The 23106-nt window shown below is 32.4% G+C and overlaps 3 protein-coding genes and 1 long non-coding RNA gene across 5 annotated transcripts; 3 read left to right on the top strand and 1 right to left on the bottom strand.

Moving 5' to 3' along the window:
* On the top strand, positions 1-3133 carry LOC146912179 (uncharacterized). Its single transcript, XR_015015929.1, has 2 exons — positions 1-709; positions 1937-3133. It is a non-coding gene; the product is annotated as an uncharacterized LOC146912179 (long non-coding RNA).
* A 4409-nt stretch (positions 3134-7542) lies between these two features.
* On the bottom strand, positions 7543-12060 carry LOC146912178 (uncharacterized). Of its 2 annotated transcripts, none has more exons than XM_085719647.1 (7): positions 11914-12060; positions 10801-10845; positions 9264-9356; positions 9024-9167; positions 8632-8739; positions 8267-8318; positions 7543-7925 (listed from the first exon to the last, which is right to left on the bottom strand). In XM_085719647.1, the coding sequence occupies exons 2-7, from the start codon at positions 10843-10845 to the stop codon at positions 7894-7896; spliced, it is 474 nt and encodes a 157-aa protein (XP_085575773.1). In that variant the 5' UTR covers positions 11914-12060; the 3' UTR covers positions 7543-7893. The 2 variants fall into 2 exon arrangements, with proteins under 2 accessions (XP_085575773.1, XP_085575774.1); XM_085719648.1 differs by having other exon boundaries at positions 10801-10847; positions 11918-12004.
* A 3950-nt stretch (positions 12061-16010) lies between these two features.
* LOC146912177 (uncharacterized protein C57A7.06-like) lies at positions 16011-19045 on the top strand. The gene is made up of 7 exons (XM_085720697.1): positions 16011-16137; positions 16246-16394; positions 16488-16596; positions 16705-17204; positions 17432-17650; positions 17766-18086; positions 18506-19045. The coding sequence occupies exons 1-7, from the start codon at positions 16011-16013 to the stop codon at positions 18896-18898; spliced, it is 1818 nt and encodes a 605-aa protein (XP_085576823.1). The 3' UTR covers positions 18899-19045.
* Positions 19046-20063: 1018 nt separating this feature from the next.
* LOC146912176 (uncharacterized) lies at positions 20064-22309 on the top strand. The gene is made up of 3 exons (XM_085719637.1): positions 20064-20410; positions 20665-20959; positions 22056-22309. Exons 1-3 carry the CDS (start codon positions 20360-20362, stop codon positions 22088-22090), a joined length of 381 nt encoding a protein of 126 aa, XP_085575763.1. The 5' UTR covers positions 20064-20359; the 3' UTR covers positions 22091-22309.
* The last annotated feature ends 797 nt before the right edge of the window (positions 22310-23106 follow it).

Below are 23106 nucleotides of genomic sequence, written 5' to 3'. Positions count from 1 at the left end.
AGTTCCCATAAGTTTTTTCATCAAACACTGTGTTATCTAAAACAGTGTGTCCCAAATACTTTTGTTCCCATTATTTTTATACCTTTAACACGTGAAGTGCATCAGCTCCCATCACTCTTCTTTAATTTTTCTAATTTTTCAATACACTAATTTCTCAATAAAAAAAGTCTATACCCCTTTACCCCTTTCTATATCGTACCAACCTAGAATATTTTTTTTTATTTTTTTTATTTTATTTGTTGTCATTACACTTTATTCCACACACACCATATTCATTTCAAAGTAAATTTTCTCTCTCTTCACCAAAGAAATATGGAAAACTCTCTCATTCTCAAACACCCTAGCCACCGCCTCCCTCCTTCATTGTGTCTCTGGCGGTTCTTACATTGCTCCACCATCTTCATCCTCTACTTTTCATCTGTAATTGTAGTCTATCAAATTTATTTTCAAGTCAAAGATGAATTTAAATTTCCCTACGACCATCTTTTCGGCTAGATCTTGACATCCACGTACAAGCTTTTGAAAATCCATCACTATAAAAAGAGTCCCCTCCATATTCTCTACAAAACCCATTTAAAAAAAATCAGGATCGGACATACTTCTCCGGTGACCACCACGCCGGAGCTTGCAACCACCGCGCCGGAAAAGAGCTTACATGTTTTCGTCCCAATCTTGTATGTTGTCCAGATCTGGTACAAACTTCATCAAGGTCAAGTTCTTTGCATATTTTGTTTCCATAACAACAATACATATGAATATGTATATATCTTTTTATCAGCACTCTCTTGAAATATTCTTGTATGAAGATATGTTTCTGTTTCTTTTTTCTTTTATTTTATTTTTCTTCAGAATATGTATATATTTTTGGGTTATATGTTTTTTTAATTAGATCTAGAGTTTTGTAAAAACAAATACTAATATTAGATTTGGAGCAATTTGATTTTTTATTTGTTCTATATGTAGAAAAATAACTTACACGAAAAATGCAAGAATACGTTGTTTTTGCTACTAAATAAAATTAAGGCAGATTGTTAGAGATTGTTCATTATCCAAGTAAAAAAAAAAATTCTTATTTACCCATAATAAACCTTCATTTACTGTTTTTTTCCACATAAAAAAGTAAGATTGTTAGAGATTTACAAAGACCAGATTGTTATAAAACATGTTGTGTAAAAACAAATAGAATATTAGATCTGGAGCAATTGGATTTTTTATTTGTTCTATATGTAGAAAAATAACTTACACGAAAAATGCAAGAATATGTTGTTTTTGCTCGTAAATAAAATTAAGGCAGATTGTTAGAGATTGTTCATTATCCAAGTCAAAAAAAAAAATTCTTCTTATTTTCCCATAATAAACCTTCATTTACTGTTTTTTTCCACATAAAAAAAGTATGATTGTTAGAAGGTAATACCAGATTCAAAAAAGTGTCATGTTCTTTTCATTTTATATGTAAATCTTTGTTCTCTCTTCTAATAGAATGAAATAAGAAGAACCTTAGTTACTTTTCTTACCCAGGTTCCCATCACAAACATACAAACAATAAAAAATAAGGGTACTTTTCATCTTTGTACTCATCTTCCTTTTCATAGTGATATGCTTCTTTATTTCTTTATTTGTTCTGTTTGCAAAGACAAAGGAAAAGCTTTGTAAGAACATAAGTATTTAAAGTAGATTGTGCATAATATTTGTTCTTTATTTCTTTATTTCTTTATTATAGTTTGGAGTTGAATGTTTGGTATATTGTGCAGTAGAATTTGTGATGTACATGTACTTGGAAAAAAAATAAAAAAAGTAAGCTCAGGTGAAGATTATGTCATGAAGGACATGAAAAAGGAAAAATTTTGCAAAGAAAAGATAAAGATGCTATTGTTGCCTTACCCATTAATAATCTATTTATTATAGTTTGGATTTGAATGTTTGGTATATTGTGCAGGAGAATTTGTGATGTACCTTGAAAAAAGAGTAAACTCAGGTGAAGATTATGTCATGAAGGACACGAAAAAGACAATTTTGCAAAGAAAAAATAAAGATGCTATTGTTGCCTTACCCATCTTCTTTCTTTATTGTGTTCTTCATCTACAAAGAAAACATATTTTTCGTAAGAAAATAAAATGAAGATTAGAAAGATGAATGAGATGAAAGATATGTGAGAATAAGTGAGAGAAAGAGAAAACCAGATAGATGAGTATTGTCAGACTATTGAATCTCATATAAAAGACTTTTGAAATTTGAAATTTAAATTTGAGAGTTTGCCCCCCAAAAATATTGGGAATATCAATGTATTAAACAGTGGAAATAATACCCTTTTTAAGGAATATAAGAAAAAAAGACCAGATTTACCCCAAAATATGATAAGTTTGCATTAAAAAGGGATAAGGGCATTAATGGAATTTCCGCAACATGTAAGGAGAAAAACCAGATTTACCCCAAAATTTGAGACTTTTGCATTAAAAAAGGATTAGGGCATTAAGGGATTTTCCACAACATGTTTTTTTCTTATATTAAAGGAGATGACAAAAAAAAGGGTAAAAAGGGAAAGAAATTATGTATTGAAAAAACATATGGGGATATTTATTTTTAAAAAAGGGTAGGTTGGGAAATTTGGAGGATTAATGAATGAATGTTAGGACTTTTGGGGCCACTTTGTTTTCTTTATGTAACACAAGGGTAACATTGTCCTTAACAAACTTAGCCTTTTGGAATGAATGAGAATATGCATATTTTTTATTTTTATTTTTGAGAGGTGAGAATATGCATATTGGAGGGAAAGAATTAATTAAAGGGTCTTGTTAACGAGTGTTTCCGGGGTACTCTTTAAACATCATAAAATTAGTAACTATTCTTTTGAAAAGTCAACTGTTACAATTTCCAATTCATTCAATACACAACTTTTTATTAAAAACTTGCTATTTAAAGTATTTAAAGAGTGCCCGGGGGCACTCATTAATATTTTCCTTAGTTAAAGGGGACACTAATGATTAAATTATGTGAAATAATGTTTGAAAATATGAATGTGGCCCTAAAATTATTGAATTTTTTCTTTTTTGAGTTGCAACTTTACTTTGGTTAAGTACAAAACCAACTCATTGTTTCTCAATAATGCATATAAAAGACATTGCTTTTGACCAAATCATCATGTTCTTTTTTTGTTACTAATGCACTAGCTCCTTAATCTTCATAACACTATAATTGCATAAACCTTTCTTTTTCTAGCTTTGTTTAAAGTTAACTAAATTTTCTATTCCTTCTTCATAAAGGAAAAATAACTAAGTGATTCTTGCATGAAAAAGGCCAAATATTCATAATTAACTAGGGACACTTCAAATTTCTTTTTTTAAAAGAAAAGTTGTTTGATCGTTAAAAAAATCACATAAACTTTTTTTAATCTAAGTGCCACATTCAATAGATATATAATAATTTTTATATAATTGGGAGGTAAAAGTGATTTCATGTATTGTGTGGATATACTTTAGGGACTATTGTTATCAAGTGTTTTCCCACGTGTGTGAATTTCCTTCGTGTGCATAACAGTATAAGTGAGTCAATATTGTTGATTCTTTTGACCGTAACAACATTATGGGACGACAACGAGGAATCAATGCCGGAAAAGCTGGAACCTTGTAGTTTGAAATTGAATGTGCCAATATGGTGAATAGCTGTTTTTCTGTATATATTTTGTAATAATGTGTTAATAATCCAAATTATTTTATACTAATACCACCTTTAGCAATAAGAGAAAATGACAGGTTCTATTGATTGATTTATAATGGGGTGTGGATTAATGATCCATTGAGCAGGTTAATGAATCCAGCTACCTTCACTCACAGAGTTTTCTTTAAAAAGTTATTCTCCTAACCAATTGCAAAAAAAAGTAGTGCAGCACATCAAATAGATGGGTTAGGTATCAGTCCCTAGTAACTGTATATGTTCATTCATAGTACCATTCGCCATGGTTAATTTTTAATTAACATATATGGGGTTTGTTAGGATACACCTACTAGTTTTTATTAAGGTGTGTTTTAGCAAAGATATAACTAAAAAGTTGTTAAATACACCTAAGGTGAATGTTTCTAAAACACACCTTCTAAAAAATAAGTGGGTGTATGTTAGTAACTCCTATAGGCATTTGCTAGGATACACCCACTTATTTTTTAGAAGGTGTGTTTTAGCAAGTTATAACTAAAAAGTAGTTAAATACACCTTAAGGTGTAGCTTGCTAAAACACTTCCACATAAAAACTAGTGGGTGTGTTCTAGCAAATCCCTATATAGTATATGTGCAATAATTTTTCATGTATTTAAAAGTCAAATACTACATGCTAAACTTAGGTTTTTTAGATGGCTGGCTTATTCATGATATTAGTACTACTTAACTACTTTTATTTTAGTTCATCTCATTAAATTTGAGTTTGATGTTGCTATGCTATGCAATGTCTCAAACTTCAATTTTATGCAATCTCTGAATAATAACGTGTGTGTGAGTGTGTGTTGCGTAAAAGAATTGCAATTCATTTATGACATTAACAGCCAAAATTGGAGTACTAAATTTATGAGAGAACACTAATTAATGAGACTGACAATTTTTACATGACATCAGTATCAAACTCTGTCATTAACCAAATTAGATTATATTTACCTCGTATCTCTTGATAATTGATCTCATGATCCCATCCTCATTGGATTAACGCATTGGTATCTCAAATAAAGGAGTATAAAATTTCTCAGGGCCGTCCCTGAGAATTCGGAGGCTCGGCTCAAGGAATGAAAAGAGGTCAATGATAAAATCAAAACGTATTTTTTTTTAAAAGAGCAATAGATAATATAAAACGAGTTTAGGCGAATACCTTCAAAAAGAGTCTTCATTCGCATTAAAACGAGACTTCCTACGCGTATTTACTGAAGCAAATTCATCAATCAACTCTTCGTATTGTATATTTGGTGAGGTTAGACATGTAAGATTATTAAGAGGTCAATTTGGTGATAATTATCTAGAGTAGATAATGTGGCAACACTAATGCTTCTTGTTCACCACCTCTGTTCTTGTTGCCTTGGATTATGAACAAGAGCTTGAGACTGCAAAGAGAAGTTCTTCAATTGAGAAAAACTATGAACGGACAAGTAAGTTATCATAATTGGGGCTGAGAGGTTCCGTTGCCTATAAGTCCTTTTCCAGCCATCTATGATTTGAATGGAAGTTGCTGGAATGGAGGGGGCCTAAAAAGCAATACTCATTTTTTTTATTGGAGGATACTATTACTACTGGGTATAAAAAAAATTGAGGCCCATCCTTGAGGGAGGCCCAGCTCGTTTAAGCTGTTTGCACCCCTCACGGCCCTGAAAATTGTCAATAGGAATAAATTCTCTCAATTATTATCTCTCCTGTTTTTTTTTCGCTTTTCACATCTCAACAACTCTTAAGTTAATTTTTGATCATGTTAACCGAAGTCCCAAAAAAATCAAAATTACACCATTACACCAAATCCTTTCTCCAATGAAACTCATAAATTTTTCACCACTTACCTAATTTCTCTTCATTTTCAATTTTAAGTTCAATCGAATCAACAAAATTACTCCATTCATTAGCATCAATATTACTACTACTACTACTCTCCGTCATAGATTCCAATTTAGAGAATGGTGAAATTGATTTGGAGTTGCCCATGGCGACACACATCCTTTAGCGGTGGGATGTATGAATACCGGTGATGAACCTGTAAATTACATGGTAGATAAAGATTTCATTGTAGTGGAGTTGTTCTGTAATGGAATAAATCAGGGTTGTTAAGAATCAAATCAACATTTTAGGCTAACAGAGTTAGTTTAGAGGGGAGGTGAATGTTTTTTGAAAACTAGAGGGGGTATATGTGTTGTTTAAAGAGACTTCAAGGGAGGTGAGTGTAACATAAAAGACTAATTTAAAAATAAAAATAAAAACTTAAAGAACTAGTGTAATTTTGCCTTGTTATATTACTTCAAGTGATAAGAAATTTGAATCGTAGGTGGTAAGGTGATTCAATTTCTAACTTGAACAAAAATTAATTAAAATGAAATAGTTGACTTTTGTACAACAAATTTTTCGAGAAATTTTTTTTATACATTCATTAGTTTTTCAATTACATAGGGCAAACAAAGAATTAGATACTCTAAACTCACCTAATGTTGTGTTAGCTACATGTTTTCATCTAATGTTTGGGATTAGACATACACTCAACTCTCTTATTTGTTGAAGACAAAAATAAAAAGGTCCTTCTATTCTTCACGATTCTTAAATATTACTTCAACTCGGATTTACACATTCAAAGTTATAAGATGTGTAAATTTCACCGATAAAATTTATGATAAAAAAAAACACTGTTTTATCTAAATTTACTAATCTAGATGTGTCAAATGTTGGTCCCACAACGTGTGGTATGTTCCAGCCCAAAGGAAAAATGCTTGAAGCAATTTCCTAGCCAAAGTCTTGCACATATGAGTTTTCTTTCTAATAGTAAAGCTCCAATTTAGCTTGTAGTTCATAGCCATACCTTTCGGTGCACACAAGTTTGAAGATTTGCTATTGTTACAGGTTTCACACTTTTTGTCATGTGACTTTTGGTGTAAGAGGTGTGAACTATTTCCAACTCTTACGGCTCATTTCTCTTATGAATAGAAAATACAAAATAGAGGCAATGGTAATGAAGGAAAACATTGAAGCAGAAATGAAAATACAAAGTTTGTGTGTGTGGAAGTGTGCGAGAGGAAAAATAGAATGTTGAGTAAATCCAGATAGTGTGAGAAAAATACATATCATCTCTATAACTTTTAAGTGCTATAAAATAATAGCATTTTTGAATAGGAGTGAGACTTGCGGGAAACACTATATTGTATCTCTTGTGTGTAAGAGAGTGGAGAGATTATTCTAATATTCTTTAATATAGTGGAATATTTTTCGGAGTTTGTCCTTTGATTTTTCCCTCGTTATTAGAGGGTTTTCCACGTTAAATATTGATGTTCAATTTTATGTTATCGCTGCGCTGCAAGATCCGAATCTCTTTTGGATTTTATAATTTTAATTTAGACTTGCGTTAAGCTCGTCAAGCACAACATCAAATTGATAAATTTGAGGGGGCATAGTTTATAAGAAATTAGTGAGGCAATAATACTTTCTTTTAATATATGTTGCCTACAAAGAGTAATAAGTGATGATAAAAAAAAAAAACTTCTATAATTATCAAAATATATTCAAATGTTTATTTCATAGAAAAAAAAAACTCAAATTTTTAGGTCCAAACACACTTTCTTTTAAAAACAAAACTAATATTTACAATCAACAAAACCTGTTAAACAGTACTTTAAGTTTAACAAATGGTGGAGTTTGAAGTTCAATAATATATGAATGAACAGAAGAAGAACAAAAATACAAAGCCATCCGACAAACACTCTACAGTTGAAAGTTTTCAAAATCAAGTTTCCTAATACTTCTTTAGACAAATTGCATTGTATGTTCTACAAATACCCTAATTTTTTAGTAAAAATACTAGGAAGATTGAAGAATATAATGTATCAAAATGAAGCTTCTTTTTGGGGTCATAAATAACATCTATCACCTTCATTCATAGTGATTATCACACAGCAAAGTGTTTTTCAGATGAACATAGAAAACAGAAATTTAGAAATGTGCACATAAGATTCAAACAACATGCATGATAGCATTTTTTAAGTCCCTAAACTGCTAATAGTGGGCATCTACACATTAGGCATGTTCAAATTTACAATATTACAAACAACATTTGACCTTTGACATGCCAGTTCACATGTGAAACCACCAATTTGCTAAACTGAAGTACTTGCTAGACATAAATGTAACATAGTTGCCAATAGTTTTTGACAGTGGCATGCAGTCGGATGATCGTTAATTCATGCAATCTTCTTGAACTTGACCGTCTACAAAAAAGTTTAAGATCGATTAAATACATACGTAAGACAAGTTAATAGATAGTTCAAAAGAATTATCTAAATGGAAATTTATCTATTGAAGCAGAAAACCAAACAAAAAGCAAATAGGCTTTTGGTTTTAAAGCAACTTTGGCTGCAAGTCAGTGCAGAGTTCTGATATATTAGGAAATCAAATAATCAAACTAAAAGATTCATTTTTCGTTTCAAAGGATGCTTAAATGGTTTCAAAGCAGCTTTGGATGCAAGTCATTGCAGTTCTTGTTCATTAGGAAATCAAACAATTGAACATTTGAAACCTATAGGGACTACGAAAAGTCTTAAGGTCTAACCTCCAAGAAAGATGGCCCGATTTGCTTGAGCATCAGCTTCAGCGTTATATTCCTTAAACATTTTCAAAAGAACAAACACGGTATTTGTTAACTGTTGAGGTAAAAGTATAAAGACTTGTAATCTATAAAAAAAGGGCAACCCGGTGCACTGAAGCTTGTAATCTATAATTGAAAAGATTGTTCAAGACTTGTAACCATTTGTATTTTGACAGTAAAAGAAAATTAAACAGTCTTATTAAGAAAAAGATAAAGTATGATCAAAATGATTCCCAAATTCCAATCTAATTGTTTTCAACTTCACAAAGCAGTGCTCAATTGAGAAAGAGGCAACTTAAACAAAATAGAACAAATTGCTAAATATATACCCTAGGAATGTAAAAGATGCTGAACAAGTGAAAGTTATCCCTTAGCTCCAAAGCCTCATTGCATAAGTTCCTTAAATAAGCATTGTTGATGTTCCATAAACCTTTCAGCTGTTGCAAAACAATAACATATGTTGGTAAATTGTTTAGAAAAGAAAAATGTATAAAAAATGAAGAGTAGCAATGTGTAAATCTTAACAATATCAATTAGGAAAGGATATGAAACTAAATGAATTCAAAGGAGCCTTTAGGTTTTTTGGGAAAGGGATAGTTCCATAGTTGTTTTTAACAAAGAAATCATGTCATCGCTTAGAATTATCGAATCACCATGTATCTTTTTTATGAACAATCAAATGCATAATCTATAAAGCTAAACAACATATAATAGAACAGACCTGATTGATAACAAGTTCGGAGTCTCCGTAGACAGTGATGTTCCTATATCCTTTCCTTACAGCTTGTTTCAGTCCTAAAATCAATGCGCGATACTCAGCAACATTATTTGTTTGATAACCAAGTCCTTCGCGGAATCGATAGAGCTACAAAGAAACATATAAGAGTTAGCTTAGCTACATTTTATAAATAAATAGTAGTATAATATAATGTCCAAATGAATTGTTGCACAAAGTAGATACCAGACTCCCATTTTCAGTACGCAGTATAGCTCCGGCACCAGCTGGTCCGGGATTCCCGCTGGCTGCACCATCAAACTCAAGGATACAAGAAAGCTGCAAATAATATTTGTTTATTTTATTATCTCGTAGATAACTTACATTATGATATAAACTTTAGAGTTAAACATGATTGTCAAAACTTTACAGAGGATTTTCATTTGGTAGGAATTTTATTTCCTAAACTATAAAGAAGATTTCAAAAAATTTAGTAATCAAGCAATTCATGTGGAGCTTGGACAGTCACCAAAGAAACTATTCAGTTTTTGAATTTACAAAGTAGTACTATGCAAGCTTCAAATAAAATTTTGCTACTGTATTACCTTATAGATAAATTAAAGGGTCTTGTTAACTTGTGCCCTTAGGGCACATGTTAAGCAACCAAAAGTAGAAGTTTTTTCTTAAATTTTGTGCATTCAACTAATTAAAAGTAAAGAAATTAAATTCAAATGCATTAATTACAACAAAAAGTTTCTACTTTTGACTCTTTAACTTGTGCCTTGAGGACACAAGTTAACATTTCCCTAAATTAAATTATGATATAAAACTTTAGAGTTAACTATGACTGTTAAAACTTTATAGAGGATTTCAATTTGGCAGGAAATATATTGCCTACACTATACATAAGTTTTCTTAAAATGAAGAAAACCAAGCAATTGATATGAAGCTTTGACAATAACCAACTATATATTGCACTATAAAATTGAATGTAAATCATATGTGCAGTTATGTGTTAATGAGCAAATATGTACAGTGTGTGTGTTAAAATTCATTACTCATAGTTACAACTGTTACAATTATAAGTATCTATAAGCAAATAAATAATTTGTTTTAGAGAAAGCATGTTTTAAGTTTTAAAATATGATATCTGAGATAAAAACTTACCTACCTAGTCCAGAACCTAACATATGGCTATACATACTGTGAATGTTATGTCAGTAGTTTTTATTTAGAAAAATTGTATAAGCTTATGTCTGGTATCATGATTAATATGTCAGAATGACGATAATCCATTGTGATTTTCTAAATCGTATGCATTGTAGTTTCTGCAAAATCATGGTGGATCGTCGTGATTCTGAGTTTGAACCCCGGACCTTGCATATATTATGCATTGTCCTTACCAACTGAGTTAAACTGACGATGACACGTTTTCATATGTTTGATATGTTTTGTTACTCTCGAACATAATTGAACTTGCCTCCAAAAATTATTCTAATAAGGTCAAACTAGAAACTAAAGTCTTTATACTAAGATTGATTTTACATTCAAATTTATTGTTTAACTCACTTTACATGAATTCGTCGAATGATAAACCATTTTACCTTCAACTCTATTCTATCAATTTAACATAAATACAATTAAACCAAAATTACTTTTTATCACAATATAATCAAACATTCACAAAGTATATGTGAGATTTTGAGCATGAAGGAATGCTATGCTATCCAAGATTTTTTAACAATTTATACAAACAAAAAACATATAAAATAAACCGACTTACTGGATTATAATTCCTCTCTACGATTGCAATACCACAACGATGCATCTGGACAAGAAAGTAAAACAGAGATTAATCAATCAAGCCGTAAAGAATGTAACACCCTATGTATAGAATTAACATCCCAACTAAAATGCAATAAATTAATTAATTAATTACATTCAAAGTAAAAAATCAAATTCAAAATCAAAATAAAACTTATTAACATTTTTTTAATGACAAATGTTATTAGTTAGTTTTTTAATTAATTTTTTCTCTTTCATCTAGGTTTAAACTGAAACCTCCAACTAACTCAAATTAGTTGAGCTATCGATGTGTTCAAACAAACAAATAATTATTATTACCATATGTTAATAGCATTGCATTGCATTTTCAGAGAAGAACAACAACAATCAAGTTTTATCTTGCTAAGTAGAATCGGCTAAAAAGTAAGTCATAGTCACATTGTTATGTAAAAAATAGCAGAAGTAGGCATGGCAATGGGCGGGGTGGGACGGGTTTACATCCCCATCCCATACCCGATTCTCGTATACTTACCCGTTACCCTATCCATAATCAACGGGGATGATAAATTGAACTCCATCCCCGTCCCTGACGGGTTCGGGTATCCCCGCTCCATCCCTGTCCCCGCATTGAATAATTTTTTTAATAAAAAAACAGAAGTTTTTTGGCAACCCCTAGAGAAATGTTGTAATGCATTATTCAGCAATATGCTCATTATTGCTCACTTTAACATTTGTTAAACCGTTTAGCTTCTTCAAAAAAATTGTTAAACCGATTGATTTAGTTGCTTCTTTAAATATCAATGATAGTTTTTATAACATGACATGTATCAAACAGAATAACATGACATATCAACATAAAGTAAAGTTTACTAAAAAAATAATTTTCTGCATTCGGGACGGGTTTGGGTATGAGTTCAGGGTGGGTATCTATATGCCCGTTACCCGTCCCATACCCGTGTTTTGAAATCGCGGAAAAACCAAACTCATATCCAAACCCAATCAAAACAGAAAAAACCCGTTAAATTGGGTTTGGTTCGGGCGGTAACCACATGTATGAGTTTTGTTGTATGCCTAAGCTGAAGAATATACAAAGAAGAAGAAGAAAATTCACCTCTCTCGCGTTTCCACTGGTGTGATTTCTCTCTCTATGATTTTTCACCTCCAATTCCAGCTCTAATGTGTTTGTTTGAGTCCACAGAACTATACTATATAGTAAAATTGATCGGTTTGTTATAACAAATTCTGAAACCGGATTTCAATTTTTTTTATTAACCAGAATAAATTCTTTACTACAACAAATGTTGTAGATGGTAATTATGGTAAGGTAAAAACTAACCAGGGTAACTCTAGGGTGCACTATGGTTGTAAAAAAACTAACTACGGTAACTGCAATGAGCATGCTAGTAATATGGTTCCACTGTCAATCCTATGTCACTCACTGTAGTGTCATTATTCTTTGTTGAAACTTGGTGTTGATGTTGTGTCCTATCTGTGAGACTAATAATAACGCGGCCGATTCAAATTTTTATTCAGTTTGTTAAAAAAAAATAATGGTATCTACAGTGCCTAGATTTCTTATAGATGAAATTAATTGATTAAGACTCTGTTTAGTAAAAATAGCGGATAGCTGATAAACTAACTGATAGTTTATAGCTTATAGCTGATGACTGATAGCTGATAAGCTAATTGATGTGTTTGGTAAAATTAGCGGTTCAACTAAGTGATAAATGTAAAATGACATAAAATGACATTTTAATTCATAATAAAATGTATATAAATTACTATTTAAGTATTTAGTAATTTATTTACTTTTTAAAAGTAATTTAAATTTATTCATTTAATATATCACTTATTATTAAATTAATTTTTATTTACTAAAATTTTATTTTATTTTATAATTATTTTTTGTTTGTAATTTATATTAGAGTATGTATTTTTTTATAAAATTAATTATTAAATGTTTTGTTAACAGTAATAGATATATATTTACAACTCTCACGTAAAAAAAAAAAAAAAAGATACTTACAACTCCATCAAAAGAAAAAAAACTCTTGCAAAAAAAAAATTAATCGATACACGAATAATATCTCACTGAAGGCATATTGTTAAGTTTTTTTTTTTTTTTTTGTCAGGATATATTGTTAAGTGTTAACAATGGAAGGCATATTGGAATGAAATTTTTTCTTAAAAGCTGTCGTGATGAAGGGGAAAAAACAATGAAAGACACACAATTAGTGAAATAAAGGCTTGCGCATGTGGACAATTACGCAAAGACAGTAAAATAAATAATGGAAGGGTAAAAGTGAGTTTTGCTTAAAATAATAAGGGCAAAAAGGGAATAAATATTGATAAGCTATAAGCTCAAACACTACTTGTAATAGCTTTTGAAAAATAGCTTATAAGCTCGTGAAATAAGTTATAGCTTATCAATATTTATTCCCTTTTTGTCAGACGAGCTTATAAGCTATAAGCTCATTGAGGTGTCTTACCAAAGAGACCAAATTGAAAACAAAAGTTTGTCAAACAAACCCACCTAGGTTGACAATTGACATGGTAGTCTTGGTTTGGACTTATTAATGTGTTCCTCTCAATTCAAAGTCTTATATTTGATTTTGTTCGATACCAATTTAACTTATTCGTATAAAATTTGTCAAACAAAAATTGAAAATAAATTTTGGGTGGTGGTATTTTTTTTTGGCGGAGGGTTATTTTTTTGACAAAATCTTGGGTGGTGGTATTTTTTTTTTTTTTTTTGGCTTTGACATTGGATGTATGGTTCATAACCTTACATAAACTTATAGGGTCCCTTTTTCCTTCAAAAAAAAAAATAAACTTATAGGGTCCCAAACTTATATCATAAACTTATATTTAACCATGTACTACAATTTTTATTTTATTTTTATTATGCATATTTTCTAAAGTTTTCCATAAATATTACCTTTCTGATGAAAAAGAGAGCTATAAAGCAACCCCTTACATTACTGACTCTGCATATTTAACCGGTGTTATGTGTTTGGTAAAGAAAAAAACCATGTAATAAACAGGGTCGGTGTTTAATGGAGTACTTAGAATTGAGCATGCACTAAATTCAGGAATAGTGCAAATTTTTTAAGCTTTTGAAGAAGTTGCTCTTGTTGACTCAAAAAAAATTAATTGCTCTTATTATTTTATGGACACAAGTCCTCTCGACCCATTCATGCAAACGCAAAAATGACACACCGCTATAACATGATTTTGTGGTCTCACAACAATTTCAATTGAGAATAGTGTGTTGAATTATGAGGGATTTTCGTCTCATGCAATTTTTTTTGAGATTAACGGTGTGCATTCACACTTTTAATTTGTCGAGTTCATGCATGCGACTAATTCGTTTGATTTAGGGAGTACAAAATAAACCTACACTTAGGCATCTCTAGTCAGAATGCATTCATATCATAATGCGTCTGCAAATTTGTTGAATATAAAAATGAACGATAAACTATACATTAATTAAATAATGACAAACACAACCAATAGTGGATTTTATATTATGAAAAAAATTAAAAGTATATTAGTAATTGCTAAACAATGGTGAAAACTTCCAACAATTAACACAATAACAAAAAGAAAAAACAAGCACACAATCAACTACTAAAACTAGCAAATTCATATAGAATTGATCACATTATTACTCACATAGAAACTTGAGGTTACAAAAGCGTAACACACAGAGTGATCAACAATGTTTTCTACCAGCTAGATTATGTACATGTGTCTTTTGATTTTTCTTACTCATAAGATCATGTACAATGGCAAAATACATTCAACAACCTTCAACATTCACTTTTTCAATTCCCAACACTCCACGTCATTTTCTCTCTCTTAATTCAACATCCATTCAATTTTTACCACTCCAATGGTTTTCATTCAACACCCTACCCCACCACTTTTCATTTCTTATTCTTATTTAATTTTTGTTTTTATAATTACATAAAATTATAATTATCGATTATAATTAAATTAAAATAATACAATTAACAATTTATTTTTTAGTTTTTTATGGAAAAACAAAATTTTGTAAAATAATTTATTTTTATTTTCTTAATTTAAAATGTAAAACCAAAATTTGACATGTTTTGAGGATGTTGGTTGGGAAATTGATTTGGATTTTGAGGATGTTGGTTGGGAAATTGATTTGGGTGTTGATAATTGTTCGGATTTTGGTAGTTAAATGGGTAATCAGAAGAATTTTGGGTGTTGAATTGATTATTATTGCGATTCATTTCAAGAGAGTGAAAACTTGATTTTTGTTTCAGTGTCCAAATCAAATGATTCAAGTCTCTATTTGTAGAGAAAAAAAATTACAAATTTTAGTAAAAAAATAAAAAAATTATTTGCAACGAAATAATTGAGTCCAAAGCATTAAGAAAATATAAATCGAAACTGCCAATTGCGTTGCAACACGTGTCCCTCCTATCCTCACAATTTTTTCTCTCTCCGCGTCTTCTGACGCATCACGCGCCCTGTCGGCGCGTGTAATGCACGCACTCATTTTCAAACAATCAGAACGCGACGCGTGGCTCAGCGTGGCAGGATTCAACATGTTGAAGTCATTCATCTACTCTCTCCTCCACCTCATCTTCAATACCCTCTCCTCCAATGGTTCAACAAGCTTAAACACCCTTTCAATAGGGTCATTGGAGATGGTCTAAGAGTGAACAAAGTTTTCTATGAAATTCGAAAAGAATAACTTACCATTTCTTTGAAAACAAGACACATTGATTTAAAAAAGAAAAACACATTCAGATTTTGATTAATTTGTGAAAGTATTTTCTATTTTCATTTGCTAAAATATGTATTTATTTTCTATTTTCAATCGCTAAAATATGTATTCATTTTTATTTGTTGTTCAAACTAGTATTACTTATTACTTTGTCAAAATCATCCATAACTATTTTTTTGACAATATCGATAACTATTTATACCACATAGAGAGGCAAAAAAAATGAAGTGAGATAATATAGTCAAGGGTAATATATTTAAAAGACAAATAATTTTAAAATATGTGTAATTAACCTTAAAACAACAATTAAAAATGAATAGAGATAGCCATTAAAAATGAATCCAGAAGTCCTAGCTCAAGTGGCAAAATGCCGAAATTGTTAGGACGGATGCCATGACCGGGGTTCGAACCCCGGTACCTCCACTTATGTGTGTGAGTTTATAATCATGCTATGCGGTGGGTTAATGAATTACAGTTGCCAAATTGTGGATTTTGAAGTTGACTCGAAGCGTGTGGCTGACTACTTTAATCGAGGCACCGGAGATATCACCGAATTTGAAGCTATTGTGGACAGCAACATACAATTTTGTTCTACAATTTTAACAAACTCTCGAGTCGAGTTTATTAGGAGGCAAGCGAACGCAGTTGCCCATGAGTTAGTTTAGACAGCTACTTCCTCAGCTAGCTTCCGTATTTATAATGATGTAAATGAAATCGAAAGCGACGTTTACGAATACGAAGAAGAACTACCCGAGGAAGAGTCCAGAAAGAATAAACGTTACGACCCTGTATCTGTCAATGATAATAACGACCTTTCTTCTGATTTTGAGGTATGTTATGAATTGAACAATAAGTTGTTTATTATCCAAACATATCCTTAATTTCTGATTTGTCTGAATCCATTTGTTTGTTTGTTTGTTTAGGATGTGAATGTACAATCTGATGATGATTCTCGAGAGGAAGATGATGAGAGACATGAAAGGATGGTACAACTAATTCTCCGTCTGCTCAGGCTGAGGGAGCCTTTTCATGGTAAGAATAAATGTGTTCAGCTTTTTGCATATCATTCAATTCTTTGCAAATTTTGATTATTTTGTTATCGTAACTGCAACACACTTTTAATTTTTTATTGTAATTTAGATGATAGCAAAACGACAACTACATGGAAGAATGATGTTATTCCGACTCTATATCCAGAGTCTGAATATAATAATTGTAGTCATGATGTTGTGGAAAGTGATGGACATATTAGTATTGAGGATCTCCTTCTTACTCTTCAAGACGCTCCTGAACATTCAAGACTTCGGTTAAGAAATCAACAAATTGAGAATAGTTCTAGAACTGTTCATGCACCACTTCCAAAGGCAGATCAAGCAAAGGTAGAAAGGAAGGTGGCGTATGAAATATCAAAGAAACAAGTCACAAGGTGGCAATCCATTATTCAGAGAAATAGGGAGGCTCTTACTGTGTACCTTGATGAAAAGACAGATCTAGGGTTTTCAACTATAGGAGCTATAGCTTCTCAATTTGAACCCATAACTGAATTTGAGGGGAAAATGGCTGCACTAGTTCATCATCTCAAAGTTATTGAAGCTCATAATAACGATGGTGTTAGTCTTCTTGATTTGGACGACGTCAAGGTACAAATGCTTGGAAGAATTCTCATTTGTAAAGTTTAGCTCCTCTGCGTTTAGCATTTATGGAGCTTTCTAATTTCTCTGTTAAATTAATGGCTGTTGAATTTTAGTATACAATAGATAGAGATTACATTTAAATAGGAAGATTGTTGTTTGAAAGATACAATAACAACAAATTTCGTTATTTTACTGAATTTCCATTGTTTTTTGTTGTAGATGATGCTTGATAGGTTACTATAGAAGATAAGAAGGATATGCAAAACCGGGCTGCTAAATTGCAGAGCCTTCTTTTTCGTAATGAAATGAAGGCAAAGCGTGTCAAAAAGATAAAGTCCAAAACATATCGTTTGTTGAAGAAAAATAGATTGAAAGCAAAGTCTTCTCAATTGGAAATGGATCCTGAAGCTGCTAATGAATATGCCTTGAAACAAGAATGCCAGAGGGCGGAGGTATATATATATATATATATATATATATATATATATATATGTATATATAGTCTTATTGAATAAAACAAGATAAATGTTCTTCGTAATCCTTTTCTCACTTCCCAACTTATTTTAGGAACGCATGACTCTGAGACACAAACAAAAAAGTCCATGGCTTCAGCGTAAAATACAACGTGGTTTAGATAAGCAGGACGTAGGAACTCGTGCTGCCGTGAGTGAACATTTTCAAAGACACGAGGAACTGTTTAGAAAAATGTATACCATGGACAGTAGCAGCAGTGATGATAGCACTTATGAAGAGGATAATGAGAATACCGCTGATTCTGATCTGGATAAGGCAAACAATATTTTGCGAAAAGCAAAACAAAAGACTCTAGAAGTGCTGGAGGAAGATGGTAAAATGCCTAAGTCGGGATTGCTATCCTTACCTTTTATGGTAATTATTTATTATTCTTCTCTTGTTCTTGTTTTCCTGAAATAAATACTAGTTACCCAACCTCTGATGGTGTGTGTATATCTTTCTAATGCCCACAGAGACTATGTCTTAAATACTGTAATCTTTTATTTGAATCACTGCCTTTTTAAGTAATATATGTTCTATTGACACTGGAAAGGGTGATCTCCAACTATGATGAATACATATATCTTTTGCACATGTTTGGTTTCTTAAATATTTTATTTAGTATCATTAAAGCCGAAAATTTATCTGTTTGTAATTTTCTGCTATTCCAAATATGGTTTACGACAGAAAATTATGGCATAATTTGATCCATGTAGCCGACCCCACTTAGTGGGATAAGGCTTGGTTGTTGATGTTGTTAGTTTATGACCTCCATCTGATTTGTTGTTGTATAGATGCGTGGATTGGAGAAAAGAAAAGAAGCAACTATTAAAGAAGTCAACCTTGCTGTACAAGAATACGAAGATTCCATGAAGAAGCTGGAGGATTCTGGTGGCTCAGAAGATTCAAAAGTAGCATCCACCAGTGGCAGAAGAGTATTTGGAATGGCTAAAGCCCAAACAATTGATGCTGATAATAAGGTGGAATTAGATAAGTTTTGCAATAACAGTGGTGGCGAGGATGACTTTGAGGCCAAGAAAAGTGGCAACATTGAGAATGAGGGAAGTGATCATCTGTTGAAGGATGTCCTCAATGAAGAAAACAACGCATTCAGGTCGACATCGGCAAAAATGACCCTCCTCCATTTCCATTTAACCTTCGTCAATAATTCATTGAGATGTTCATAACTCACTATCACAAGATCAAATCGTATTAGATCTACAGGTTTGAAGTTGGATTTCACATTCAAACAGTGGATCCTCAAACCCTTAGGGCAACTACTACTATGAAGATACTCTAGCCAATCAAGCCGCATAAGATCGTGCACAAGCAATGTTTGTTTCCGATGATAGTTACGATATTTATTATCCATGAGCATCAGACAACATAGAGGTTTTATCATATCCAAAGCTTTACAGTCATTGAAGATGCCTCCTCTGAAGGGGCGAGGTCGTTCGTTTGAGTACTTACCGCTAACCTCGTTGACATACCCCTTAGGTCGTGAACGTTTCCAAAACGGCGGTAGTCCTTCATTCTGCTCTCTGATCAACATCCATTCCACAGCTTCAACATGGTAATCGCGAAGAGGCTTTTTGAACTTCTTAAGTTCACGGCCATCGGCGATAATTTCCTTCACGTCCCTTGCTCTTTTTGACATTTCGTTTCGTTAGGGTTTCTTGTTGTGAGACTGGGACTTGAGGATTCACAAAACATATATCTACATAAAATAATTCTTTATTTTTATTTATTTTTTAAATAATAAATCAATGCTCTCCTATATTAAAAAAATTCCAACTCATGTGTGTTAATTAATTATTTTATTTATACGTTATTAACAATTCACGTGAGTTGGAATTTTTTTAATATAGGAGAGCATTGATTTATTATTTAAAAAATAAATAAAAATAAAGAATTATTTTATGTAGATATATGTTTTGTGAATCCTCAAGTCCCAGTCTCACAACAAGAAACCCTAACGAAACGAAATGTTGTCAAGGGACGTGAAGGAAATTATCGCCGATCGCCGTGTACTTGAGAAGTTCGAAAAGCCTCTTGTCGGTTACCATGTTGAAGCTGTGGAATGGATGTTGATCAGAGAGCAGAATGAAGAACTACCGCCGTTTTGGAAACGTTCACGACGTAAGGGGTATGTCAACAAGGTTAGCGGTAAGTACTCAAACGAACGACCTAGCCCCTTCAGAGGAGGCATCTTCAATGACTGTAAAGCTTTGGATATGATAAAACCTCTATGTTGTCTGATGCTCATGGATAATAAATATCGTAACAAAGAAGATCGGAAACCAACATTGCTTCTGCACGATCTTATGCGGCTTGATTGGCTAGAGTATCTTGATAGTTGCCCTAAGGGTTTGAGGATCCACTGTTTTACTGTGAAATCTGACTTCAAATCTGTAGATCTACGAGAAATTGATCTTGTGGTAGTGAGTTATGAACGTCTCAATAAATTATCGACGAACATTAAATGGAGGAGGGTCATTTTTGCCGATGTCGACCTGAATGGATCCGATCTTTCTCAACAATCTCTCCACCAGTTGCAGGCTGATATGCGATGGGTTGTTCCTTGAAAAAAAGTTGACTTTCACCTTCGTGATCTTTGCTTGTCATTGTTGAACCTCGACCCGTTTAACATGCAATCTGATGATCGTCTTCAGCGTAAAATTGTTGAAGAGGAGGAAGAGGTATTATAATTAATATTTTTGCAACAATTTATTTTTATTATTTCTGTTTTTTTTTTTCCTTTTTTTCTTTTTTCTTTTCATGATTGCATTTTTCTGCTGGTTGATGAAGAGGATAGGTAAATGTTGTCCTCTTCAACTCATGTATGCTTCAGATATAACATGTTCTTGGCTTTTTAGTTGCTATTGGTGATCAAAACACTTGTCTTTTCTCATAAATATGCCTTCTTATATGCACATTTACTTGTTTCACGCAGCTTATAACATCAGTGGCAGAATCAATTACATTGCGCAGAACAAAGGTTGATGTTGGTATCTTGCCTCCAATTGAGGTAGAAAATCATTTTATTCAGCTTTCTGGCGAGGAACTGGTTAGGTATGAAATGACAAAAGACGAAGCTGATGTGACCCTTCTACGTTATCTCGAGAACAAACCGGCGTCAGGACCACAACTCCTCCCTTACCTACAGTCTCTCCTTATTATCCTTCGTCTAATTCTCAACCACTCCCCTGCAGGCTATACAAGATTACAAGTTCATGAGGATTTTGAAGGTAATATTTTTTTTTTGTTGTGTTAAATGATAATTTGCACCCTTTTCCCAGGTTCCTTAATGTATCTAGACTAGTAGTAAGTAACCTTTTAAGTAATTTTGCCAAAAAGAAAAAGAAATGCAGTATTCCAAATGTATGAATAGGGGAACACTAAATTAAATGGGCTGTACAGAGCCTCCAAAAATCTGTTACTGTTGGAGTTTTTGTGGTTTATTTGGTGATAACCATGTCAACTTGTATCTCTTGTTTGTTTACACTTGTGGTTGAGAAGCTCTACCCGGTGGTTTTAGTTTTAAAAGTGAAGGAAAGATGGTCACAAAGAACAACCATCTTTATATATTCTACCATCATTGGTTGGGATTGTGGCACTTAACTGTGAACTTTGTGTTGAAAGTTGGAGAAGAGTACATTTTTGTCGGCATTGATAAATGCTGTGGAAGCGGTGAAGGTTGCAGATGAAAAAAGAGAGATAAATAACATAAGTGAGGAAAGTGGTAGAAAAAAGAGACATAAAAAAATGCAAGAGTGCCCATAACACATCTGTCGCGATGCTTTCTTGATAGAAACATTGTTCTATTGCCTACACGGCAGTTTCTTTCTTTTCTTTCTCTTGTGAACATGTTTGAGGGTTTACCTATAGTTTACATGTTAATATATACACTCCTCTATCAAAGATGTCAAGTGCATCCACCGGACAGCACAAATGGAACCCGTCAAAGTTGTTCGAATAATTGCTAAGAACACCATTGAAGAAAAAATACTAGTGCTGCATGAGAAGAGAACAGAGGGCTCAACTGTGAGTGGTGTGCTGATGCTGTTGAGTTAAATGAAATGAAATTCCTTTTGGAAGATGAATAAAGTTTTAATATACCTTCCTAATCCTTTTTCACTTTTTCTCATAATTATTTGAACTGAATTCATGTTCTACTCTGTTAATTTTGTTGCCTATTTATTAATTGTACATGACGGGATCAAACAAATCAATGTGTTTCATCTTTCACTGATGTCGGGTTCTTTATATCACCTTTCCTCATTTTTCCTCATTTACTTATTCTGACTTCTTTTACCTAATATTTCGCACTCTTTCCCTTTGCAGGTAATAAAAGAAGCAGCCCACACTTACATGTTTGAGATATGATGAGTGATGACCGTGTCTGTGATGTTGATGAGCAATATTGTGTATGATTTTTAGGTTTTTTTTAATCAATGATTTACATTTTAATCCACATTAATGTGAAGGGTGAACTGCTATAAGCTAGCATGCAAGTAACTTACATGGCAGTCTTTTCTTCTCTTTCTCTTGTGAACATGTTTGGGGGTTTTCCTATAGTTTACATGTCACTTTCGCTTTCTCTTGTGAATGTGTTTCTTTTTATACATTAGCAAATGTCATAATTTCACAACCTTGCAAGCAAATGAAATTGATTCACATGCTTTATTTGAATTCAAAAGTAGAATAATTTCAAGCAATCTAAAGTCACTGCATAAAGTTAGGTGTGTTATACAACTTCACACGGATAACAATAGTTTGCTGATCTACAACTAACTCTTTAAAGAAATTATTAGTACCTTACTTTGTTCCAGCAATAATAGTTTTGGGTGACCTGTTTTACTTTCCACCATAACTTGTTTGAGGCAGTTGAGTGCCTAACATTGGATTTATAGCACCATCTACTGATTCTTCTGTAACTTACAATTTGAGCTGCGGATGCGGCACTTATAGCATAGAGGAATTCGAACAAACTCTTTGATCCACGATTGGTAACAAATTGCCTAAGTCATCTAATGTTTGCTCATCATAAAATGTTGCGACTTCCCCTTGCTGAACAAAACTTGAAAATTTGGATTTATTTTTTGCTTACTGTTTTTTTTTAGGGGGGGGGGGGGGGGGGGGAAGACAACTTGTTGAATGTGTTTGTCTGTCTGAGAATGACTGGAAAATGGCAACCATGTTTTGAGTTCCGCCCACCATGTTCCTAGTCCAAACATGGACAGTATAATATGACAGGTTGTATGTGAAACAGTCGTGAAAACCTCTCTCTCTCTCTCTCTCTCTCTCTCTCTCTCTCTCTCTCTCTCTCTCTCTCTCTCTCTCTCTCTCTCTCTCTCTCTCTCTCTCTCTCTCTCTCTCTCTCTCTCTCTCTCAT

This window comes from Medicago sativa, chromosome 6 (assembly GCF_051527215.1).
Source record: "Medicago sativa cultivar Bolivia chromosome 6, Bolivia_mono, whole genome shotgun sequence".
NCBI lineage: Eukaryota > Viridiplantae > Streptophyta > Magnoliopsida > Fabales > Fabaceae > Medicago > Medicago sativa.
Note: the sequence above shows the minus strand (reverse complement) of the source record. Positions and strands in the feature narration are given on the sequence as shown.

What these genes read in the sequence shown, in the direction of transcription:
- LOC146912178 (XM_085719647.1), bottom strand. Translation starts at nt 10,845, where the DNA reads ATGCATCGTTGTGGTATTGCAATCGTAGAGAGGAATTATAATCCA. An exon ending in CCGAACTTGTTATCAATCAG is followed by an intron (nt 8,740 to 9,023) that starts GTCTGTTCTATT and finishes GTTTTGCAACAG; the next exon opens with CTGAAAGGTTTATGGAACAT. An exon ending in GCATCTTTTACATTCCTAGG is followed by an intron (nt 8,319 to 8,631) that starts GTATATATTTAG and finishes AAAATGTTTAAG; the next exon opens with GAATATAACGCTGAAGCTGA.
- LOC146912177 (XM_085720697.1), top strand. Translation starts at nt 16,011, where the DNA reads ATGCTATGCGGTGGGTTAATGAATTACAGTTGCCAAATTGTGGATTTT. An exon ending in ATTTGAAGCTATTGTGGACA is followed by an intron (nt 16,138 to 16,245) that starts GCAACATACAAT and finishes CTACTTCCTCAG; the next exon opens with CTAGCTTCCGTATTTATAAT. An exon ending in ACCTTTCTTCTGATTTTGAG is followed by an intron (nt 16,395 to 16,487) that starts GTATGTTATGAA and finishes TTGTTTGTTTAG; the next exon opens with GATGTGAATGTACAATCTGA.
- LOC146912176 (XM_085719637.1), top strand. Translation starts at nt 20,360, where the DNA reads ATGCAATCTGATGATCGTCTTCAGCGTAAAATTGTTGAAGAGGAGGAA. An exon ending in TTGTTGAAGAGGAGGAAGAG is followed by an intron (nt 20,411 to 20,664) that starts GTATTATAATTA and finishes TGTTTCACGCAG; the next exon opens with CTTATAACATCAGTGGCAGA. An exon ending in AGTTCATGAGGATTTTGAAG is followed by an intron (nt 20,960 to 22,055) that starts GTAATATTTTTT and finishes TTCCCTTTGCAG; the next exon opens with GTAATAAAAGAAGCAGCCCA.